The sequence below is a fragment of the Thamnophis sirtalis genome, unplaced genomic scaffold (genome assembly GCF_051295495.1).
Source record: "Thamnophis sirtalis isolate CommonGarterSnake01/CBP01778 unplaced genomic scaffold, rThaSir2_p1.2 scaffold_3, whole genome shotgun sequence".
Taxonomy (NCBI): domain Eukaryota; kingdom Metazoa; phylum Chordata; class Lepidosauria; order Squamata; family Natricidae; genus Thamnophis; species Thamnophis sirtalis.
The window spans coordinates 73,528,531-73,548,027 of NW_028261383.1; the positions used below are offsets into that span (position 1 = coordinate 73,528,531).

Sequence of the window (19,497 nt, forward strand, 5' to 3'; positions counted from 1 at the left end):
ACAGTTCCCAATATTTCTCAAAGGTTACTACTCTCTTTCTGAAATATTTATGAAAACATATTTTAAGATAATAAAGGTTCACCCCTACCTTTGACTTGTGGAGTTACAAGATCAATGTCCAGTTGATTGAAGGGTAGCATTAATCACAGGAAATGTACATAAGAACTAATCAATAAAAGTTAAACCAGGCAGCAATAATTGAATATTTAGCAAGACTTTGAAGAAACTATATTATGTAAGAAGAGGTTAATTGTACCTTGCATCTCTGTGTAAATAGTAGGCGTACTGGTTTCTTAAATTTTACCAAATAGTAGTTGTTCATTAACTTTGTCCAATAAATACATGCTCTTCTATGGTTCTGTCATTTCCAAAATGGAAAAGCAACTGTTCACTCTCTGGCTGGCTTTGTCTTCACAAATTCTATTAACAGATGCTGTTATCCATCAGGTACTTGTTTTCATTGATGCTTAAGTGTTCATTGAAATATGAAAAAAAATACAGGTATTCATATTTATTTGCCTGAATTTTTAACCATTCAATTAATTTCACAGGTTGAAAATGAGAAAAAAAATAGCAGAGAAGAACTAGGCTTAGACCAAGGGAAGACAAGTTATACTGTAACTGAACATGTTGTTTAGAAAGGGCATGTATGACTGTATTTGAATATGTGTATTATTAGTATAAAGATGTAACTGAAGGGTAATAAGAGCAGATTAACAGGGGAATTTGTCTGTCAAAGAAGTGGCAGCACCTCATTTGAGGTGCTCAAAAGAAGTACTTGAATTTGGATTCTGCCACCAAATGGGGGATTGAACTCAGAGACCAAAATGATTCTAGATCAGCTTGTCAGACAGTGGGAGTTAAACTCCCATCTCTTCAGTTTGTGGAATGAGAGTTCTGTGGGTTTGAGCTTTATCTGTTGCCAAAATGGATAAGGGTATTTTGCTGGGATCCTAGCAGTTTGGACTCACCCTTAGTTTGGATCCATTCTCGATAACTAGCAGACTTCAGAACTTGATTTATTACATGTTCCTCTAAAGTAATGCAAGACTTTAATAAAGCAGATCTCTTTTCTTGACGGGTGGCAGCTCTTCAGAGCTTAAGATTAGCCCAGGCTCCATGGGTGGAAAATTTCCCCTCAATTTTTCATCCCCAGTGACAGGAGCTCTCCTTTCTCCTGCTTGTAGTATATAATCACTATGTCTTAAATCAAAAGCTGGAAAAGACAAACACTTTCTGATAGATTGAGGAATGGAAAAGATGGAGGTTGAAAAGTGCTTCAAACTGAGTGGATTTTTAAAAATATTAACATGAGATAGATTGAAACATGACAGAAACTTTGATAGTTTTCAAAGTTTTACAGAAGACTTTCCCCCTGCATTTTAAAATTTTATTAGCACTTAGACATATACTGTTTCATAGTGCTTTACATTCCACTCTAAGTGGTCTACAGAGTCAGCATACTGCCCCCAACAATCTCGGACCTTCTTTTATCGACCTCAGAAGAACGAAAGGACAAGTTAACCTTTAGCCATTCAGAATCGAACTCCTGGAGTGAGCAGTGAGTTAGCCTGTAGTAACCATTCTAACGACTGCGCCACCATGTATGATCACTTGTTATACTTAGAAAATACAGTGTTATTGACAATTTTATTTTTGCTCTACTATCCCACCCTGAAATGAATTTCTGAATAGAATCCTACTTGACCTCTACTTATATCTAAAGGTATATATTTCAGATTATGGGGAAAGGTCTTTAAGCAGGTCAACTAGTAGGTATCCACAGGGGAAGGCTCAAAAAAGTCAAAACATTTCAACATGATTGAAAGCCCATTTGTGATATTGATGCATATTCAAAGACCAGAACTTCAATCAGATAGTTGCATCCTTAACTTAAAAAAAAAATCCCTTCTTTGTGCACATCCCTGCTGATATCAGCGTGACCTGTCAAAAGCGCGGACGGCAAAAGCGCGATCGACAAAATCGCGCCTTTGACGTCATCACAGCGCGACGAAAAAGATCGAAAAATTCAAATAAAAATTAATAAAAATTAAATTAAAGCAAGCCGATTCACATAAAGGTAAGGGTTAGGTTTAGGGTTATGGTTATGGTTAGGTTAAGGGTTAGGGTTAGGGTTAGCTTTAGAGCGTTAGCGTTAGCGTTAGGGTTAGGTTAAGGGTTAGCGTTAGGTTTTTCGTTACTTTAACGGTTAGGTTTAGGGTTAGGTTTAGGGTTAGGTTAAGAGTTAGGTTTAGGGTTAGGTTTGGGGGGCTTAGGGTAAGGTTTTCGCTTTATTTTTACATTTTTCGAACTTTTTCGTCGCGCTGTGATGACGTCACAGCGCGCTTTTGTCGAGCGCGATTTTGTCCTACGCGCTTTTGTGGTGGAACCGATATCAGTACTCCAGGATCCTAGGCAGAGGTTCACACCCATTCAGCATGTACTGGATCTGAGAGTCTATAAGCAAGGCTGTGTCTTTAAGCCAATTACTTCTTGTAAAGAAATATCAATTGTTAAATCAATCTTTATTTTTTTTTAAAGTTGTTAATACATGGGAAGGAAAAGGGAAATGAACTCATTAATTTTTTTTAACTTTGTAAAAGAGACTCAATTCAGACTTTGTAGAGGTAGTCCTGTACAGGGGACTTACAACCATTCATTTATAGTTTATAAATGTATAAAGTGACTTATAACCCATATTTAATATTATAGCTATTGCATCATCCCATGGCCACATGATTATAATTTGTGACTTTCCCAGCTACTTTTCAACACCCAAAGTCAAAAGGGGAAACCAGATTTACTTAATGACTATGGTAAAAATGGTTGTAAAATTGTATCTGGTCATGTGATGGCTCCTTTAACGACTGCATCACTTAGCAACTGAAATTTCAGTCCCAGCTGAATAAGATAAAGATGTCTCTTATGGCTGATTTAGGATATCCTGACACAGCAACCCATTTTGCAGGGTGGGTGGGTGGATAGATGCAGATATTTATGGAATTTTTTTCCATATGTGCCAGAAAAAAAATTCTGTACTTCTGAACATATCAAAATTGGGAAGTTGGTAAGTTGCACACAGCAAACCAAATCAAAGTCTTACAATAGCATTTTTCCAGCAAAAATTTAAAAAAAAGTTTTAAAAAATATATTTTAAGCACATCGACACAATAACAAAGACATGAACTAAATTTATACAACACACCGGAACTTCATGCTCCTTCTTATAGCAGTTTTGAATCGGTACATTTTTATATACACTATTTTCCCTCCTAATACACTTCCATTGAATTTCACCATTTTTACCCTCTTATTTCATTATCTTTTACTTTCTACCTATATTTTGGCTATCTTTGTCCTTCTACTTGTGTAGCATTTTTCCTTGGTTTGTAACTTTTATCTTTCTTACGTTATTATCGTTACTCTTTGTTTCTTTCCTCCAACCATCTGTACCATTTTCCCCATACTAAATAATAGTCTATCTCTTCCTTTTCTTGGATTTCTTTAGTTAACTTGTCCATCTCAGCACAGTCTAGAATCTTTCTTATTATTTCATTTTCATTTGGTGTTGTCTTATTCTTCCATCTCTGCACAAATGCAATCCTAACTGCCGTAATAATATGCAAGATTAAATATAAGGTCTTTTTTTTATATTTAGTCATCATTATACCTAATAGGAATGTCTCTGGTTTCCAATCAATTTGTTTTCATGTGATAGTTTCCAGTACTCCATAACAGTTTTAAACTTTTTTAAATATTTTTTTGCCACCTCCCATGTCCATCATGTGTGATAATATGTTCCATGTGCTTTTTCACACTTCCAACACTTTGGGGATACCATTGGTGATATTTTGCTAGTCTTGCGGGTGGTAAGTGCCATCTGTAAAACATTTTATACTAGTTCTCCTTGTATGCCACAGACATAGTCATTTTTAAATGTTTGCCCACTTTTATAATTCAATATTATAGCCAAAGTTCTATATTAAGTTATATATTTTATATAACACTAGACACCCATGCTTGATTGGGATATTTTTCCTTCTTTCCTTCGTTCCTTCCTTCCTTCTTCCCTCCCTCCCTCCCTTCCTCTCTTCCTTCCTTCTTTCCTCCCTCTCCTCTCCTTCCTCTTTCTTTCTTTCTTTCTTTCTTTCTTTCTTTCCTTCCTTCCTTCCTTGCTTCCTTCCTTATTTCCTTCCCTCGCAGCACTGAAGCAGCCATAACTTCCTCAAATTTCATTCCATTAGACGCATTCTGTCAGTTAGCCAATTTGAGGAAGCTTGATTCAAAAACTGGTGTCCTATAATTCACCTTCACACAGGCAAAGGTCATAACAAGAGTTTTTGTAGCATATAGGTGTTTTATATAATTTATTCAAACAATATAAAATAGTCTAATAATTGAAAAGAATGATCTTGCATTTTTATTACAGCAAATTATCATATAAAAATAGATTTATTTTTGCTTATTATAGAAGTAACTCTGTGTGGTATTTGCTACTAATACTTTTAGTCTTTGTTCAATTGTTAGTAACAATTTCCAGCAAAGAAACTGATAGAGGCTTTCTCTCTTCTTCCCCTAGAATGCCATTGAAATCTACAGCCTGCACATTGACTGCAAAGTTATGTCACGATATGCCCACACAGTCATCACCAGCAGAATTGTCAACAGGGCAAATGAATCCAAGGAGGCTCTTTTTGATGTGGAGCTACCCAAGAAAGCCTTCATCACAAACTTCAGCATGTAAGCACCATTTAGGCATTTTAAAAGATGGAGCATTTCAGAATTTGAGTAAGAGTTGGCAGTCAATCTCCCACTGAGGACCATAGAAAGAAAGGAGTAAATATATACAACAATCTTATTCAGCCTTGCAACTTTAATATGTGTGGACGTCCACTCCCAGAATTCCCCAGCCAGCTTCCTTGCTGGTTGGAGAATTCTGAGAGTTGAAGTCCACACATGTTAAAGTTCCCAAAGTTAAGAAAAACAATGGTTCACAGGATGTCTCCTTATTTCTTGTTTACAATGTTTGTAAGATTAGAAAAATTCTACTACATAATAAATCTCCTGGTAGATACACTGAGACCCATAAATCTTTTAAACAAACCTTTTTACTAAGTTGGTCTATGGGAGCAATTTAGGTGGGAAATCCACTAAAGTATGGCTCAACATCTGGAATGATAAGACAGATTTGAACTGGGAAATATTTTCAGAACATTGAATACAGACCTCATCTGGAAGAAACTTTTCATTCAAAGCAAAATAACATTGATTGATTAAAGTGTATTCAGCATTGAAATTTGTACAATCCTACTTCCACAATTGATTGAATTGGATAAGAAACCATATTGGGAGAAATTACATTGATAAAGGAAGACAATGCAAGCCCCCATCCCAGATGAATATTTCCTAACAACACTTCAAAGGTTCCTGTTTCTAATGAAATTTAAAGTATATTCAATCCAATAATGTATTTCTTTCACTTCATAAAATATCTTACTATCCGTGCGTTTGCATTTTCTTTTTCTGGACCTTTATGAATTCTTTGAAACATTTATTTTGAAGGACCATAGATGGAGAAACATACCCTGGAATAATCAGGGAGAAAAAGGCCGCTCAAGCTCAGTATGATTCCGCCATTTCACGAGGTCAAAGTGCTGGGTTGGTCAAGTAAGTACAAGATGTTTTCCCAAGTTTTGATTTTTAAGCGGATGTCTTTTCTTAACCAGACCCACTCAGTGCATATGATCCACTGTTTCTTGGCACATGCAGATAATTAGATTCCACTGTCATTCCTCAGAAGGTTTAAGCATTAAAGCGTTATATAAGAAAATCCACGTAATAATGTAATAAACCATGAATTTTTAAAGATGGCTCAGGAACCCTATTGATAATCTGAAGCTTAGCATGAATGCCAAAAATAGCAAAAAAAAAAAAAAAGGTTCTGTCACAAGCTTTAAGGGGAGAAAGAGCAGAGAGGGAGGGTAGAAGATAAATAGTGATTAAAATTGGTAAGAAAATGGTGACAGAACATTTAGCTGCTGTGAGTGAATTTAGTCTCTGGATGTTAAAGAAATTGACAGATATGATCTCAGAACGATGGACTGTAATCTTTGAGAATTGCTGGAATACAGGGAAAGTGCCATAAGATTGAAGAAGAGACCATGTTTTTTGATCTTTTAAAGAGGGGGACCTAGGAACCTACAGAGCATCTGCAGAAATCGTAGCAAAAATGATCAAGCAGCAGGTTTGCAAGCACTTAGAAGGAACAAAATACCTAAATTACACTTTTTTCCCATTTATAGATCAACTGGAAGAAAATTAGAAAAGTTTAGTGTTTCAGTTAATGTTGCAGCAGCAGGTAAAGTTAACTTTGAATTGAATTATGAGCAATTACTTGATCGAAAGCTAGGGAATTATGAACTGATCATCAAAGTCAAGCCCAAACAACTGGTGAAAGACTTTCAGGTAAAATCTCCATCAATAGTTTTGTCCATCTGTCATGACCAGGTCATCTTTAGAAGGTAGAATCACATCTTTTGCTTTTGCTTATGCTTAGATTGATACTCACATCTTTGAGCCACAAGGCATATCCTTCTTGGCAATAGAAGGCAGCTTCTTGAACAATGAAATAAGTGATGCTCTTGTAAAGACACAGGAGGAAACCAAGGTATGTGCCTGGATTTGACCCAAAATTCGCAAAGCTCCTTAGAAAACTCTTAACAAGAAATCACTGTTGTATTGTTAGTTTGACTGATTTATTATTTTATTTGTCTTTAATATTCAGGCTCATATTTTATTTAAACCAACCTTAAGTCAACAAAGGAAAAACCCTGAATCTGAACAGACTCTTCTAGATGGAGATTTCATCATACGTTATGATGTTAAAAGGAATGTTGACGTAGGTGACATACAGGTAATGTGACTTTTTAAAAAACAGCTGTGATTCCAACAATAGCCATTATTTAGGGTCTATTCTGAAATCTTGCAGTATCATAAACGTTTGACAGTAATGGATAGGATGGGAGGAGAAGAGTCATGCCATGCCCTCAAGGTATTGCCCTCATCTTATTCCCAGCTCTGAACAAGGGCAGCCAAGTCATTTTCAGCTTTTCAAGTTTTAAAGTAATGTTTTCCCTCTTCTGCTGACAGAACCTTTGCATAGATAAGATCTAGCTTACTACATGTACTTGCTGATGAGATTGAGGATTGAGATCTATCCCACTTTTGTTATTTTAGGTTATTGCAGGCCTGTTTAACCTCTGTGGCCATTTTGACCTGGGCTGCAGGAGACCCTGGAAAAGGGACCTATGCAATGCTCTTCTGAAACAGTGTTAGATACACATTTTTAAAAAAGTACTAGCATTCTTTGGAGCTAATATTACTCAGAAGCTTGATTTCAACTGTGAAAGAGAGCCACAATCTTCCAGTTGTGTGTTGCTGCTTTCATCACAAACACAAGTTTTCAATTGCTTCTGCCAATAAAGGACAGAGAAGCTTTTATTACTTTGGTGGGTCTGTGCCAAAGTTCTGGTGCCACTTTGCTTATTCCACAGCCATTTGCCAACACCCTTGTGGTGCTATTTGAGGGTGGAACTCTCTTGTTTTTGACTAATCCACCCATTTCCGACTTTTCCCTCATCATCCGTTAGCTGACAAGTTTGCTTTTGAGAAGGATCTAATGTTCTTTCATGACTGTGCTAAACTCTTATCCAGAAATCACCCAAATGACAGGTCACAGTTACATACTACCTTCATATCTTCATAATGACCATAAGTTGGCTTGACTACCTGTTCTATGTCCTTTACTACACATACCATCTCTGTCCCACCACTTCGTCTGAAGTAGCATTCATGGGAAAGAAAGGGAAACCCAGGGGAATCCACCAATCCCTTTTCTTATGAAATGATTAGGACAATTGCACTCACTATCCCCCTGAAATATGTAGCATGTTTTTTCTGTCTCCTTCTGGACTGGAAGATGGTACTTTATGTGGCTGCCTGACTGTGTTTTTTGGTACACATAACTGAACCCTTAGCTTTGAGAAAGGGTCATTTAGAGAGGCCTCACCCTCTGTTCCGTCAATGATTCCAATTCAATGATTCAGAGTACGGAAATGTGAACCCAAGGGATATAAACAAAAACTAATCTTGTTTGTTCAAAACTTACTGGAAATGTAATAAAAGCCTTCAGACCCTTGGGAATATCAATTTATTCCCCAGATCTCTCAAATTCTATCATAAATTCAGAGTACAGTATAAGATGCATTGGAGTATGACACCAAGATTTTGAAGAGACAAATTTTTTTAAAAAGTTTTTGCACGCTTCAGATATCCCATAAATGGTGCATATTTTGCAAAATTTTCAAAAAAAGGGCTTGTATAGCCTTTAAGTGGCTTATAGAGTGCTCCTAGGGTCTGCTCCCCCCAAAAAACGACCAAAACCCGGTCCATTTTTCGTGAAAATGGGCCTCTTTTTTGTCAAAAAAAGAGGCATGCATAGCCTTTAGGAAGCTTATAGGGTGCTCAAGGGGCCTGGGGGGGGGATGAGCAAAAAATGGCCTGTTTTTCACTCATTTTTGCCCTCCCCAGCTCCCAGGAGCATTATGGAAGTCTCCTAAAGGCTATTCATGGCCATTTTGGTGACGGGGATGAGGTTTCGGGAGGCCAAAAATGCTGTATTCAGTATATAAGATGCACCCAGATTTTCACCCTCTTTTTTGAGGGAAAACGGTGCATCTTATACTCTGAAAAATACGGTATTTTTCTTAGGCTATTTTGCCATCTGTACCTATTCCACAAACTGGTCCCAAAAATATTTTTCCAGTATCTATGAGGTACTTCATCTCATCCTTAGACCCTCAACTGGGGCTGGCTGAAGTTGTACTGGAGTTAGATTTAGTTTTCCTTTTTCTTACTCCACACTGCCAGGAGAAAGCTTCAGACAGAAAATCAGTATTTTTCTTCCCCCAATGACAGGAGCTCTCCTTTCTCCTCCTTATAGCATATAATCACTATGTCTTAAATCAGAAGCTGAGAAGGAAAACATTTTTGGATAGATTGAGGAATGGAAAAGATGGAGGTTTAAAAGTGCTCCAAACTGAGTGGTCTTTGAAAAAATATTAACATGAGATAGATTGAAACATGACAGAAACTTTGATAATTTCCAAAGTTCTACAGAAGACTTTTCAGTCAGGATATTGCCCCCAACAATCTTGGTTTTCATTTTACTGACCTGGAAGGATGGAAGGATGAGTCAGCCTTGAGCAGTGAGTTCGCCTTCAGTACTGCATTCTAACCACTGCACCACCATGGCTCTGTACAATCAGGGTGTATGAAAATACAGTGTTACTGACAATTTCAAAATACAGTGTTATCGACAATTTCATTTTTGCTGTGCTATTACATCCCAAAACAAATTTCTGGATAGAACCCTTCCCAACCTCTACTTATATCTAAAGGTATATATTTCAGATGATGGGGAAATGTCTGAAAGCAGGTCAACTACTAGGTATCCACAGGGGAAGGCTCAAAAAAGTCAAATCTGTTAAGCTTTGCCACCCGATAGCTTGGAGGAAAAACTCGTGATTGGCAAGAAGGTGGCACAAAAGCAGTCATGGTAGGACAGGGATCAGATCAGCAAATTTCAGGCCAGAGGACTGCCAGTGGACAGCAGTGTAGTTCCACAGCAGGGAACATATCCTATGAGAAATAGCAGACACTGTGTTGGTCTGCTCTCTGGGGGGGAAATGTGGGGACCAAACCACAGTTGGAACACATATAATCAAAATATTTTTACTGCCTATCAATAAATGTACAGAAGGTCATTTCCATATATATAATTGAACTGAATTTATGTATCTATTGTTAGGAATACATTTACATTTTGTTAAAGCAGACGTCCTTGGCTAAAAGTTTGGTTTCAGACTTCAGTACTTTTCATACAGTAAACTAATGTATGCTTCGGAGAGTTAAGCGACATAGAAATGTATTTCTTCAACCAAATTTTCAGACTCACCCAAGTGATGAGATGGGCAGCATATAAATTAAATAACTAAATACATAAAAGTATTTTTGACCCAGTATCCTATTTAGCCAATTTTAGTTTCTTTATCTTCCAGTATATCAAAATATGTATCTATAACATGTTAAAATAACATATTTTGTTCATTTCAGATCGTGAATGGTTATTTTGTCCATTATTTTGCACCCAGTGATATGCCAGTATTTCCCAAAAATATCATCTTTGTTATAGATAAAAGTGGATCTATGAGTGGCAATAAAATTCGGCAGGTAATTTCTCTCAAAACAGAGCCTTTTCTTGAGTCTATTGATAGTTTTTGTTGCATGCCAAGTTTAGTTCCAATGAAAATTATTTTGTTTCAGCAAGCAGCCTCAGAAATTTTCAGTCTCCTCTCTCTTTTATAGCCGTGAATCAAGAAAGAACAATGATGTGCTACAGTCAGAATAAACAGGACTTCTTTCCATCCCTCTATTGTTTACATTTATTTCCTTGTTGGCTTTGTATATATTATTACTTTTAAGTGAATTATTATTACCAAGGTAGACACGTTAGGTTGTTCTTTCTATGTACCAGTCATTTTGGGTCAGTCATTTTCTCTTAACTAATCTGCCTCACAGTGCAGTTCTCATAAAATGACTTGAGATTGAGGAGGAAAAGTATAATATAGATCTAGGAAACAAATAAATGAGCAACTGGCTAATGCTTTAAAATGAGCTGTGGAATAATTACCCTTTAAAGTTGGTTAAATATTCCATCTTATTTGGAAACCATTAACAACTGCTTTATTTTATCAAAGGCAAGCATTGTAATTATGAAATATATCCTCCTGTGTTTTCTAATTTATATTAAAGGGAAAATGAAGGTTCTGTGTACACAGGTTAAAGGTTATATATATTTTCACTCCTTCTAATAGCTATCAAAATGAGAGCTTTAGGTTACAGAATTTAACCATGTTTTATTTTAATCTTTGTTATAGACTAAAGAAGCCTTGGAAAAGATTTTGGAAGATCTTAATCCCAAAGACCATTTTAATTTAATTGTCTTCAGTAGAGGAACTTCAAAGTGGAAGCCTACTTTGGTGCAAGCCAGCAAGGAGAATGTGGAATCAGCTAAACAGTATGTTAAAACCATTGATGCGCAAGGAGGTCAGTATGAGGACTAAAAGTCATCTTTGTCCATCTTTGTTTATCTTTGCAATAGTGGTTTAATCAGGAATTCCCTGGAACTGATATGATAAATTCCTTGTATGTCCAATCACACTTGGCTAATAAGGAATTCTATTCTATTCTATTCTATTCTATTCTATTCTATTCTATTCTATTCTATGCTATGCTATGCTATGCTATGCTATGCTATGCTATGCTATGCTATGCTATGCTATGCTATATCTAAACCTTATTGATTCTAGTTTCTCATATCCTTACTTGACTTTTTTGTTAAAAACATTAAATAATTATTTCTTCCTTCTGATATTCAATATAGTTCAAGTTATGTTAGATTACATTTATAACAATGAGGGCTGTTGTTTTGGGAAAAACTGGAGACAGGAGTATTAAGTATATTAGGAACCCGGATAGCACAGTGGTTAGAATGTACTATTACAGGCTAACTCTGCCCACAGTCTGGAGTTCGATATTTCCAAGGTTGATAAAATGAGGAGTCAGATTGTTGGGGCCAATATATGCTGGCCTTGTAAACTACCCAGAGAATGCTGTAAAGCACTATGGGATGGGATATTGATCTAAGTGCTATTACTATTCTTATATTTCCTCCCTTGAGTTGACATTTATGTATATGTCTATCTGTCTGTTATCTATCTATTTCTGAATAAAAATCTCAGCTCAGAGATTTTTTTAAAAAAGCTCAAAAAATTCATTTCCCCCAAAAGCTCAGAGAGCACCATGGTCTCCACATAAAGATCTCATTTCATTTCATTTCATTTATTGAATTTATAGGCCGCCCAATCCCGGAGGACTCCGGGCGGCTTACAGAAATGAAAAATATTAAAAAGGATTAAAACAATAAGATACATAGATCTATAATACTACTATTAATAATAATATTCCTCCATGAATTTCATTTTTTATTTATTTTTCTTTGATGTTATCTTTTTTTGAGAGATCGAGGTCAACAAAGTTAGTTCTTTGCTGCTGAAGTTATTATTATGAACCGATTATTATGAAAATGAAAAGTATTATTATTATTGCCTTAGCAATTCTCCTGATTTGAAACCAGAGATTTCTATTTGTATAAGTTATGACAATCCCATATAAGGACTTAGTGCTCCTTTCAGATCAGTACCATAGCAATGGAATCCCACATTGTCATCTCTATTCATTATCTGTTTATTGTTCTAAGCTGGTGTACTTTCAATTTTAGTTAAACAAGTATCTCTTTGGAATTTGGAGCTCCAGAAAGTTGGCAGGCTGATATTTTCCATTTCCCAGGACTCTGAATCTAATTTTTGATTTTTCCTAGAACAGGCCCAGTTGCTGTATTGTAATACGATACTGTATATTGTAATATGCTACTATTTTGAAGATATTTTCGGTGGGGGGAACCCACCAGAAGTGATTATGATTTTGAACTTTTGCAGCTCTTTCTCTAGCAGGTGTTCATACCTGGGGTGTGGGGGGAGAATGAACACAACTTGACATAAAAATATGGATATGGAGCCAGGCACTGACTTAATACTGATTTGCATTGACTGTACTTGAAATCAATTGTAATCATCTGATGCAGCCTGAAGGCATTCATAATGGGACCAATTGCAATTGAGAAACATTAGCTGGCTTCAAATCACATATGTTTGTTTGTGACATGTGTAAATGCCATTTATAAATGAATAAATAATCTAAGACTTTTACCAGTTAAAGCAATTAAAGGCAAACAAAACAAAGCATAAAATTAAAAAATCTACAATAAATTTAGATGTTAAATAACAGCCTGAAACCAAAATAAATAACACCACTGGCATTCTAACATTTCAACAAACCCTCTGGAATACCACAATTGTTTAAAATTTCCAGAAGGCTAAAATAACAGTCAATTTGATTTCTGCTAGGAAGCAATGCTGCAGTGTAGGTGTTGCCATTGAAAAATTATAGTTTAGTTATAGTTTATTAAACTTGTATGCCGCCCTGTTCCCAGGGGGACTCAGAGCGGCTAACAAACTAATAGGGAAGGGGGGCAATACAAAGAAAACAAACAAGACAAAACAAATACAAAAACCAGATTAAAAAAATTCCTCAACAGTCGCAACAATCCGAGTGGGGCTAGGAGCATTTATGAAGCATCAACTTCACAAAATTAAGAGATCATCAATCTTTTCTCTGGAACGCACAGATTGGGTGTTTCAATTGTATGATTGAAGGTGGTAGTCCAGAAATTTTGCTTTTGAATGACTGGATAGTAATGTAATGTTGTTTTGTAATGTTTATTGCATTTGTATGCCGCCCTATCCCGAGAGACTCAGGGCGGCTAACAAGCAAGGGGGAAGGGAAATACAAACAAAAGACAAAACAGACAAGTAAAAACAGAGCAACAGTCACAACAGTTTAAATGGGGCCAGGAACTCATCAGCCCCAGGCCTGCCGGAACAGCCAGGTCTTAGTGGCTTTGCGGAAAGCTGGAAGGGTGGTGAGGGTCTGGATCTGCACAGGGAGATCATTCCAGAGGGCTGGAGCAGCCACAGAGAAGGCCCTCCTCCGAGGGGTCGACAGTCGACATTGGCTAGCTGATGGTATTCGGAGGAGGCCTAATCTGTGGGATCTAATTGGTCGTAGGGAGGTGATTGGCAGGAGGCGGTCCCTCAAGTACCCAGTCCAATACCATGTAGGGCTTTAAAAGTAATGACTAGCACCTTGAAGCGTATCCGGAGACCAACAGGCAGCCAGTGCAGCTCGTGGAGGATAGGTGTGACGTGGGTGTACCGGGGTGCACCCACAATCGTTCGCGCGGCTGCATTCTGGACAAGCTGAAGTCTCCGAATGCTCTTCAAGGGCAGCCCCATGTAGAGCCATGTAGTAGAAATGGTGTCAACGTGCCTTTATTTACTTGTATTTATTTAATCAGCAAGGAGACTTAAAAATGTATCTGATTAAATAGATTTATTCAAATGCCTTGAAATGTACTCTCCATGCTTTGAGAACAATCCCAACACTACTAGCATATTCATTGTTACAATTCTTCATATTGCAGGAACAAATATTAATGAGGCTCTTTTGACAGCCATTGATTCTCTGGATAAAGCCACCTATGGGGAGTTATTGCCAGAAAGAAGCATTTCAATGATCATTTTGCTGACTGATGGTCAACCCACTTCTGGTAAGTTAGGAACAGAAACAGCTACCCAGTTCTTATTGCCGTTCATTGCATTTTATTTATTTCAGTATATACTTTTGAATGACATCATTTTTTTTAAAAAAAAATCTTATTTAAAATAGCATTATTTTCTTCCATAGCTTTTCCTCACTTCTTGAACTTTACAATTCAAATATCCTCAAATGTTTCTTCTGACTTCTTTCCAGTGGTTTTATTCATTCATGTACAATATGTTTACGTGTGGATAGGTGACTGAGTATGTTGTTAATATGAAGACCAAAGGATTGAGAATGGTGAAAAGAGAGAGAGGAAAATTGCTATTGATAATTCATATAAATCTTTTCAAGTATATTGAAAAACAAACTCTACTATCATCCTTACAATGAGGATCAGCCTAAGAAAAGCACACTGTATCTCTCGTCTCTGTTGATTATTTAATCTGTTGATCATTTAAATATTTCAGAAATCAAATCTCTAATATACAGAAATTGTGGATTGCTGCATTTGGTTTATGTGATAATAATACTTTAGAATTTTGTAGCAGTCATATTCTATTGCTTATTATTCTCACACACCCTTTATTCTCTCTTAATCCTTTATCTTGGTTCAGTGCAGTGGTGAGGTTCAAAATTTTCTACTACTGGTTCTGTGGGCATGGCTTGGTGTGCGTGTTATGGCTTGGTGGGTGAGCAGGGGAAGAATACTATAAAATCTTCATTCCCACCCCACTCCAGGGGAAGGTTACTGCAAAATCCCCATTTCTTCCAAATCAGCTGGGACTCAGGAGGCATAGAATAGATGGGGGTGGGGCCGGTCAGAGATGGTATTTACCGGTTCTCCAAACTACTCAAAATCTCCACTCCCGGTTCTCCAGAACTGCTCAGAACCTGCTAATACCACCTCTAGTTCAGTGACACATCTGAGCAAGCTACTCTGCCATGTACACACATACCATGTTCATATCCTGTCTTTTCACTAGAAAATGGCACTCAAGACAGCTAATGTTTATAAAGCAGAAAAGTCAGAAAATACAATAAATAATCTAAAACAAAGTAATCCATATATTTGTGCATGTTCATCCATATAACAGGTGAAACAAACCCTAAGAAAATACAGAAAAACATAAATAACGCCAATGAAGAGAAGTATTTCCTCTACTGCCTTGGCTTTGGATTTGATGTAAGCTATAGTTTTCTGGAGAAGTTGGCCTTAGATAATTCGGGAGTTGCTCGACGTATATATGAGGACTCAGATGCAGCCCTTCAGCTCCAGGTAAGGACTGATGTTCAAAGTTTATCGGTATCTTTTGACGTACTTCAGTAGCATGCTAAAAATAATCTTAATTTCCCTGACTGAAATATGCAATGATTTCCCCTGGTTCTATCTTTCTTCATTTAAGGACTTTTATAGTGAAGTGGCTATTCCCATCCTGAAGGAGATTAATATAAATTATCTTGGCAATGCTGTAGAGGACGTCACTGAAAATAACTTTAAGTTGCTCTATGAGGGTTCTGAAATTGTAGTGGCTGGAAAACTTGACAATGAAATTGATATATTTTCCTTGGAAATAAAAGCTCAGGGGGTAAGTATTGTGTAACTACTATTGAAAAGGTACAAGTGTTTTGTTTCAGATGAAATTCTGAGCTATGTTTCCAAACTAAGTTCTGAAAACTAGTAACAGTGTGTTACCTTCAAAGTGTTTTAAAAATACAAAATGGAGTATATGTGCGTGTATAGAAGACACAGGTGAAGCTGCTGTACTACATATTGGATGATAAGGAAATCTTAAACCATGAATGAAAGAATTGTAGCTCAACAAGTGTAACAGCTGTTAGAATCATTTGCAGGTTAAACCAGATCTTGCCTTCATTGTGTTGTGCAAATATGTCCAATTAATTCAATATTTTGACCATCCAATTCACTATTTCGAGTGTTTTAATTTTAATGTTTATAATCTTTGCTTCCTTGAAGGTAGCAAACTGAAAGGACCTCTCCTTTCAAATATGTCCTGCAGAATAGAATTTGATTATTATATCAAAAACTCACCCTGATCCCTTGCCCTATTTTTCAGCATGGAAGCAATTTGACCCTGAAAGAAGATGCTAATGTCACAGAGAAAGCACAAGTTTTTGAACACCAGGAATACATATTTGGAAATTTCATTGAAAAATTATGGGCTTATTTAACCATTCAACAGCTATTAGAAAAGTCGTAAGTGACTATCTTTGCATATTTTGGGGGGGACAGTAACTTAAAGAAAATACTTTCTTCTAAATATTACAGGTAGTTAGTGCTTGAGTTCACAAAGGCACAGTGTTTTTCTTCTTTTAGTTGCAGGTCATGCTGTCAGGTTTCCTAAAAATGCCCTAATCAATTCATGAGTATCAAGCCAAGTTTCAACACAAAACTAGTCATTTATTAGGACAGTGTTTTTCAACCTTTTTGTGCAAAGGCACACTTTTTTCATGAAAAAAATCTCGAGGCACACCACCATTAGAAAATGTTAAAAAAATTTAACTCTGTGCCTATATTGACTATATATAAAGTAATTTTCCCACGGCACACCTTACACTATGTCATGGCACACTAGTGTGCCACGGCACAGTGGTTGAAAAACACTGTATTAGGAGCACCATAGGCAAGACCTTTTCACAGTCAGATCTAAGCTTTGTTTGAGTTATAGCTGAACTTTACCCCTGTTCCTTCTCTCCCGTCAGTCTGTGTCATAAATCACATTCCCTAATGAGGTGCACCCCTCCCAAACCTGCTGCTGTAATCTGAGATCTAACTTTAGCCGCAAGTATGTGTGGAATGTGCTCCCCCTTTTCTCTCACTATGGCAACGTTAGGAGTTGACACATGAACTATCTTCAGTTCTGTTGTTCATTCTTGGTTCATTCCTAGTCTATTCTGTCCTTCAGTTGGTTTCACTTTGTGTCTCAGTGAAAGAATATGAATGTTCCAAACCACATTTTAAAACTTCTGATGTATGCTAATTTTATATTTAAAAAAAATCCTGAATCACATATAGAATCAGTGGAAATTATGCTCTGTGTTTCAGCATTTTGGCAGAAAAAGCAGAGCAAAAAACCCTGGAAAACCAAGCATTAAACCTCTCCCTGAAGTACAGCTTTGTAACACCCATGACTTCCATGGTGGTCACTAAGCCAGAAGCTGAAGAGGTGGCTAACAAGCCAACAGAAGAAGGTAAAAATTCACATATTTCTTTCTATGCACAATATAAGAATTCTAATAGGTTTCTGGCCATTCCATTGTCTTCTGAATTTCAATCAGCTGCTGGAAGAATGACTGGGACAATATTTCTGAGTCTATCTGTAAGTGCTGCCAGGATGAATGTATGATTCTGAAATAAAAGCAATATGGCTTGTGAGAGCATAGGTATGGTATCATTGATGTTCACTCTGAATACAGTATATGTATTTCAAGTGTTAATTGATGACTATGAACAGGATTGAGGTTTTCTAGCATTATTTTTTTATTTTCTTTGGGGATTTTAGCGACATTTTTTAAAAAAGAAACCTAATCCTATTCCTTGTTTACTCAATAATATAACCAGTAATACATCAAGCCATTTTCTGTACTATGGCTTTAGTAGATATAAATTGCATTTTCTTAGATTTTCTAAAGTATACTTTAAGCATGTATAGATAAATGTATTTTTTTCTTAATATTGAGTCACATATTAGATTATTTCAGTATAAAACTGAACTGTGTTCTATCCCCTCTCTTTTTAAACTAAGTATATGGTATTATTATTTTTTTATAAAATGGGACTAATAAATACAATGGAAACAAGAAGATTATAGTTTAAAGCTTTGTTATTTTCATTGCATGTCTTGCTACTATAGTTATTCCTAAATTCTTAGGTTATGTTCTATAAATAATACAGGAACAGATTATATGTTATGATTGTGATTGTAGCTCATAGTGTTATGAAATCTCTTGATGGAATTTGGTGATTCAGAATTCTGAATTAGATTGCAAATGATTTGGTGAACTAATAAGATGATGAGATTCAGTTTAATCTGGTAATTAAGGCACAAGGCTAGAAAGCAGGAGATTGTGAGTTCAAGTCCCGCTTTAGCCATGAAAGCCAGCTAGGGGAAATTGGGCCAATCATTCTCTCTCAGCCAACCGGCCTCAAAGGGTTGTTGCTGTGTGAAAAATAGGAGGAGGAAGGTGTGTTGGATATGTTCACCACCTTGAATTATTCGTAAAAATAATAAAAACAGGATACAAAATAAATAAGTAAATAATTTGAATAATAATGAGCTACCCATAAAAGCAGGAACGATCTGTTCTGACAGGTCTACTTCAAAACACTTGTAATCTTTCAACATAAATAATCTCAGAGATGGGTGAGCACATTTTCTTTCCTAGCCCAAGAGGACATTTCTGAGAGTTGACAATCTAGAAACTTTTTAGTAAAGTTGATATTACTTCTGTCATTGTTTCTTTGCCCAGATAATGAGGATTTCCAGGGAAATTTTCGAGGACATGCTGGAAGTTCATATGCGCTTCCACATTCATTCCCCGGTAGGTTTTATATTCTAGACATATAGTACCAGTATTTATTTCTGACATTTTCCCCATCATAACCCCATCTAAGTTTCTTTCGTAGTTGCGTCAAGGATGCAAGCTCATTTTCCTGATACATCTGTGAGGATCCACAAGGGTCTCCCAGGTATTTTTGTCATCTTAAGTCTAATAAAGATTACTATACAATGTATTAGTTTGCTCATGCTATTGTGTGTAGTATTGAGAAGAGGGCTGCCCGTGTCATCCTCTCTGGTCTGTAATAAAATCAAAAACGTTATTCCAGTAAGAAGCCTACCCTTCTCTTCTTTTTCCATGTTTTATTTATTTTATTTATATTACTTTCCATTTCCACCGAACAGTGTGAGATCTGGCTTTTAAACAATCAAAATCCACTTATTTGTTATAATATTCATCACAATACTATTAATAATATAACTACCCTGTTTCCCCCATAATAAGATCTCCCCGGATAATAAACCCAATTGGGCTTTTGAGGGCATGCGCTAAAATAAGACCTCCCCCCAAAATAAGCCCTGCCTGAAAATATTGCAACACAGCATCAGCTTGCCCCCTCCTGCACCTTAAGAATAATAA

The 19,497-nt window shown here is 36.5% G+C and overlaps 1 protein-coding gene across 5 annotated transcripts in view; it reads left to right on the forward strand.

The window, feature by feature from the left end:
- Window positions 1-365: 365 nt before the first annotated feature.
- LOC106554613 (inter-alpha-trypsin inhibitor heavy chain H4) overlaps window positions 366-19,497 on the forward strand; it is a 34,941-nt gene continuing 15,809 nt past the window's right edge. For 3 of the 5 annotated variants that reach the window (XM_087709163.1, XM_087709162.1, XM_087709160.1), the window contains exons 1-15: window positions 366-447; window positions 4,580-4,740; window positions 5,563-5,667; window positions 6,303-6,465; window positions 6,557-6,667; window positions 6,785-6,913; window positions 10,174-10,290; window positions 10,998-11,166; window positions 14,222-14,347; window positions 15,435-15,616; window positions 15,744-15,926; window positions 16,416-16,555; window positions 17,405-17,550; window positions 18,829-18,900; window positions 18,974-19,048. In XM_087709163.1, the coding sequence (XP_087565289.1) occupies window positions 373-447; window positions 4,580-4,740; window positions 5,563-5,667; window positions 6,303-6,465; window positions 6,557-6,667; window positions 6,785-6,913; window positions 10,174-10,290; window positions 10,998-11,166; window positions 14,222-14,347; window positions 15,435-15,616; window positions 15,744-15,926; window positions 16,416-16,555; window positions 17,405-17,550; window positions 18,829-18,900; window positions 18,974-19,048 (1,954 nt within the window). In that variant the 5' untranslated portion in view covers window positions 366-372. The remainder of the gene's footprint in view (window positions 448-4,579; window positions 4,741-5,562; window positions 5,668-6,302; window positions 6,466-6,556; window positions 6,668-6,784; window positions 6,914-10,173; window positions 10,291-10,997; window positions 11,167-14,221; window positions 14,348-15,434; window positions 15,617-15,743; window positions 15,927-16,415; window positions 16,556-17,404; window positions 17,551-18,828; window positions 18,901-18,973; window positions 19,049-19,497) is intronic. The other 2 variants (XM_087709159.1, XM_087709161.1) reach the window with 1 other exon arrangement.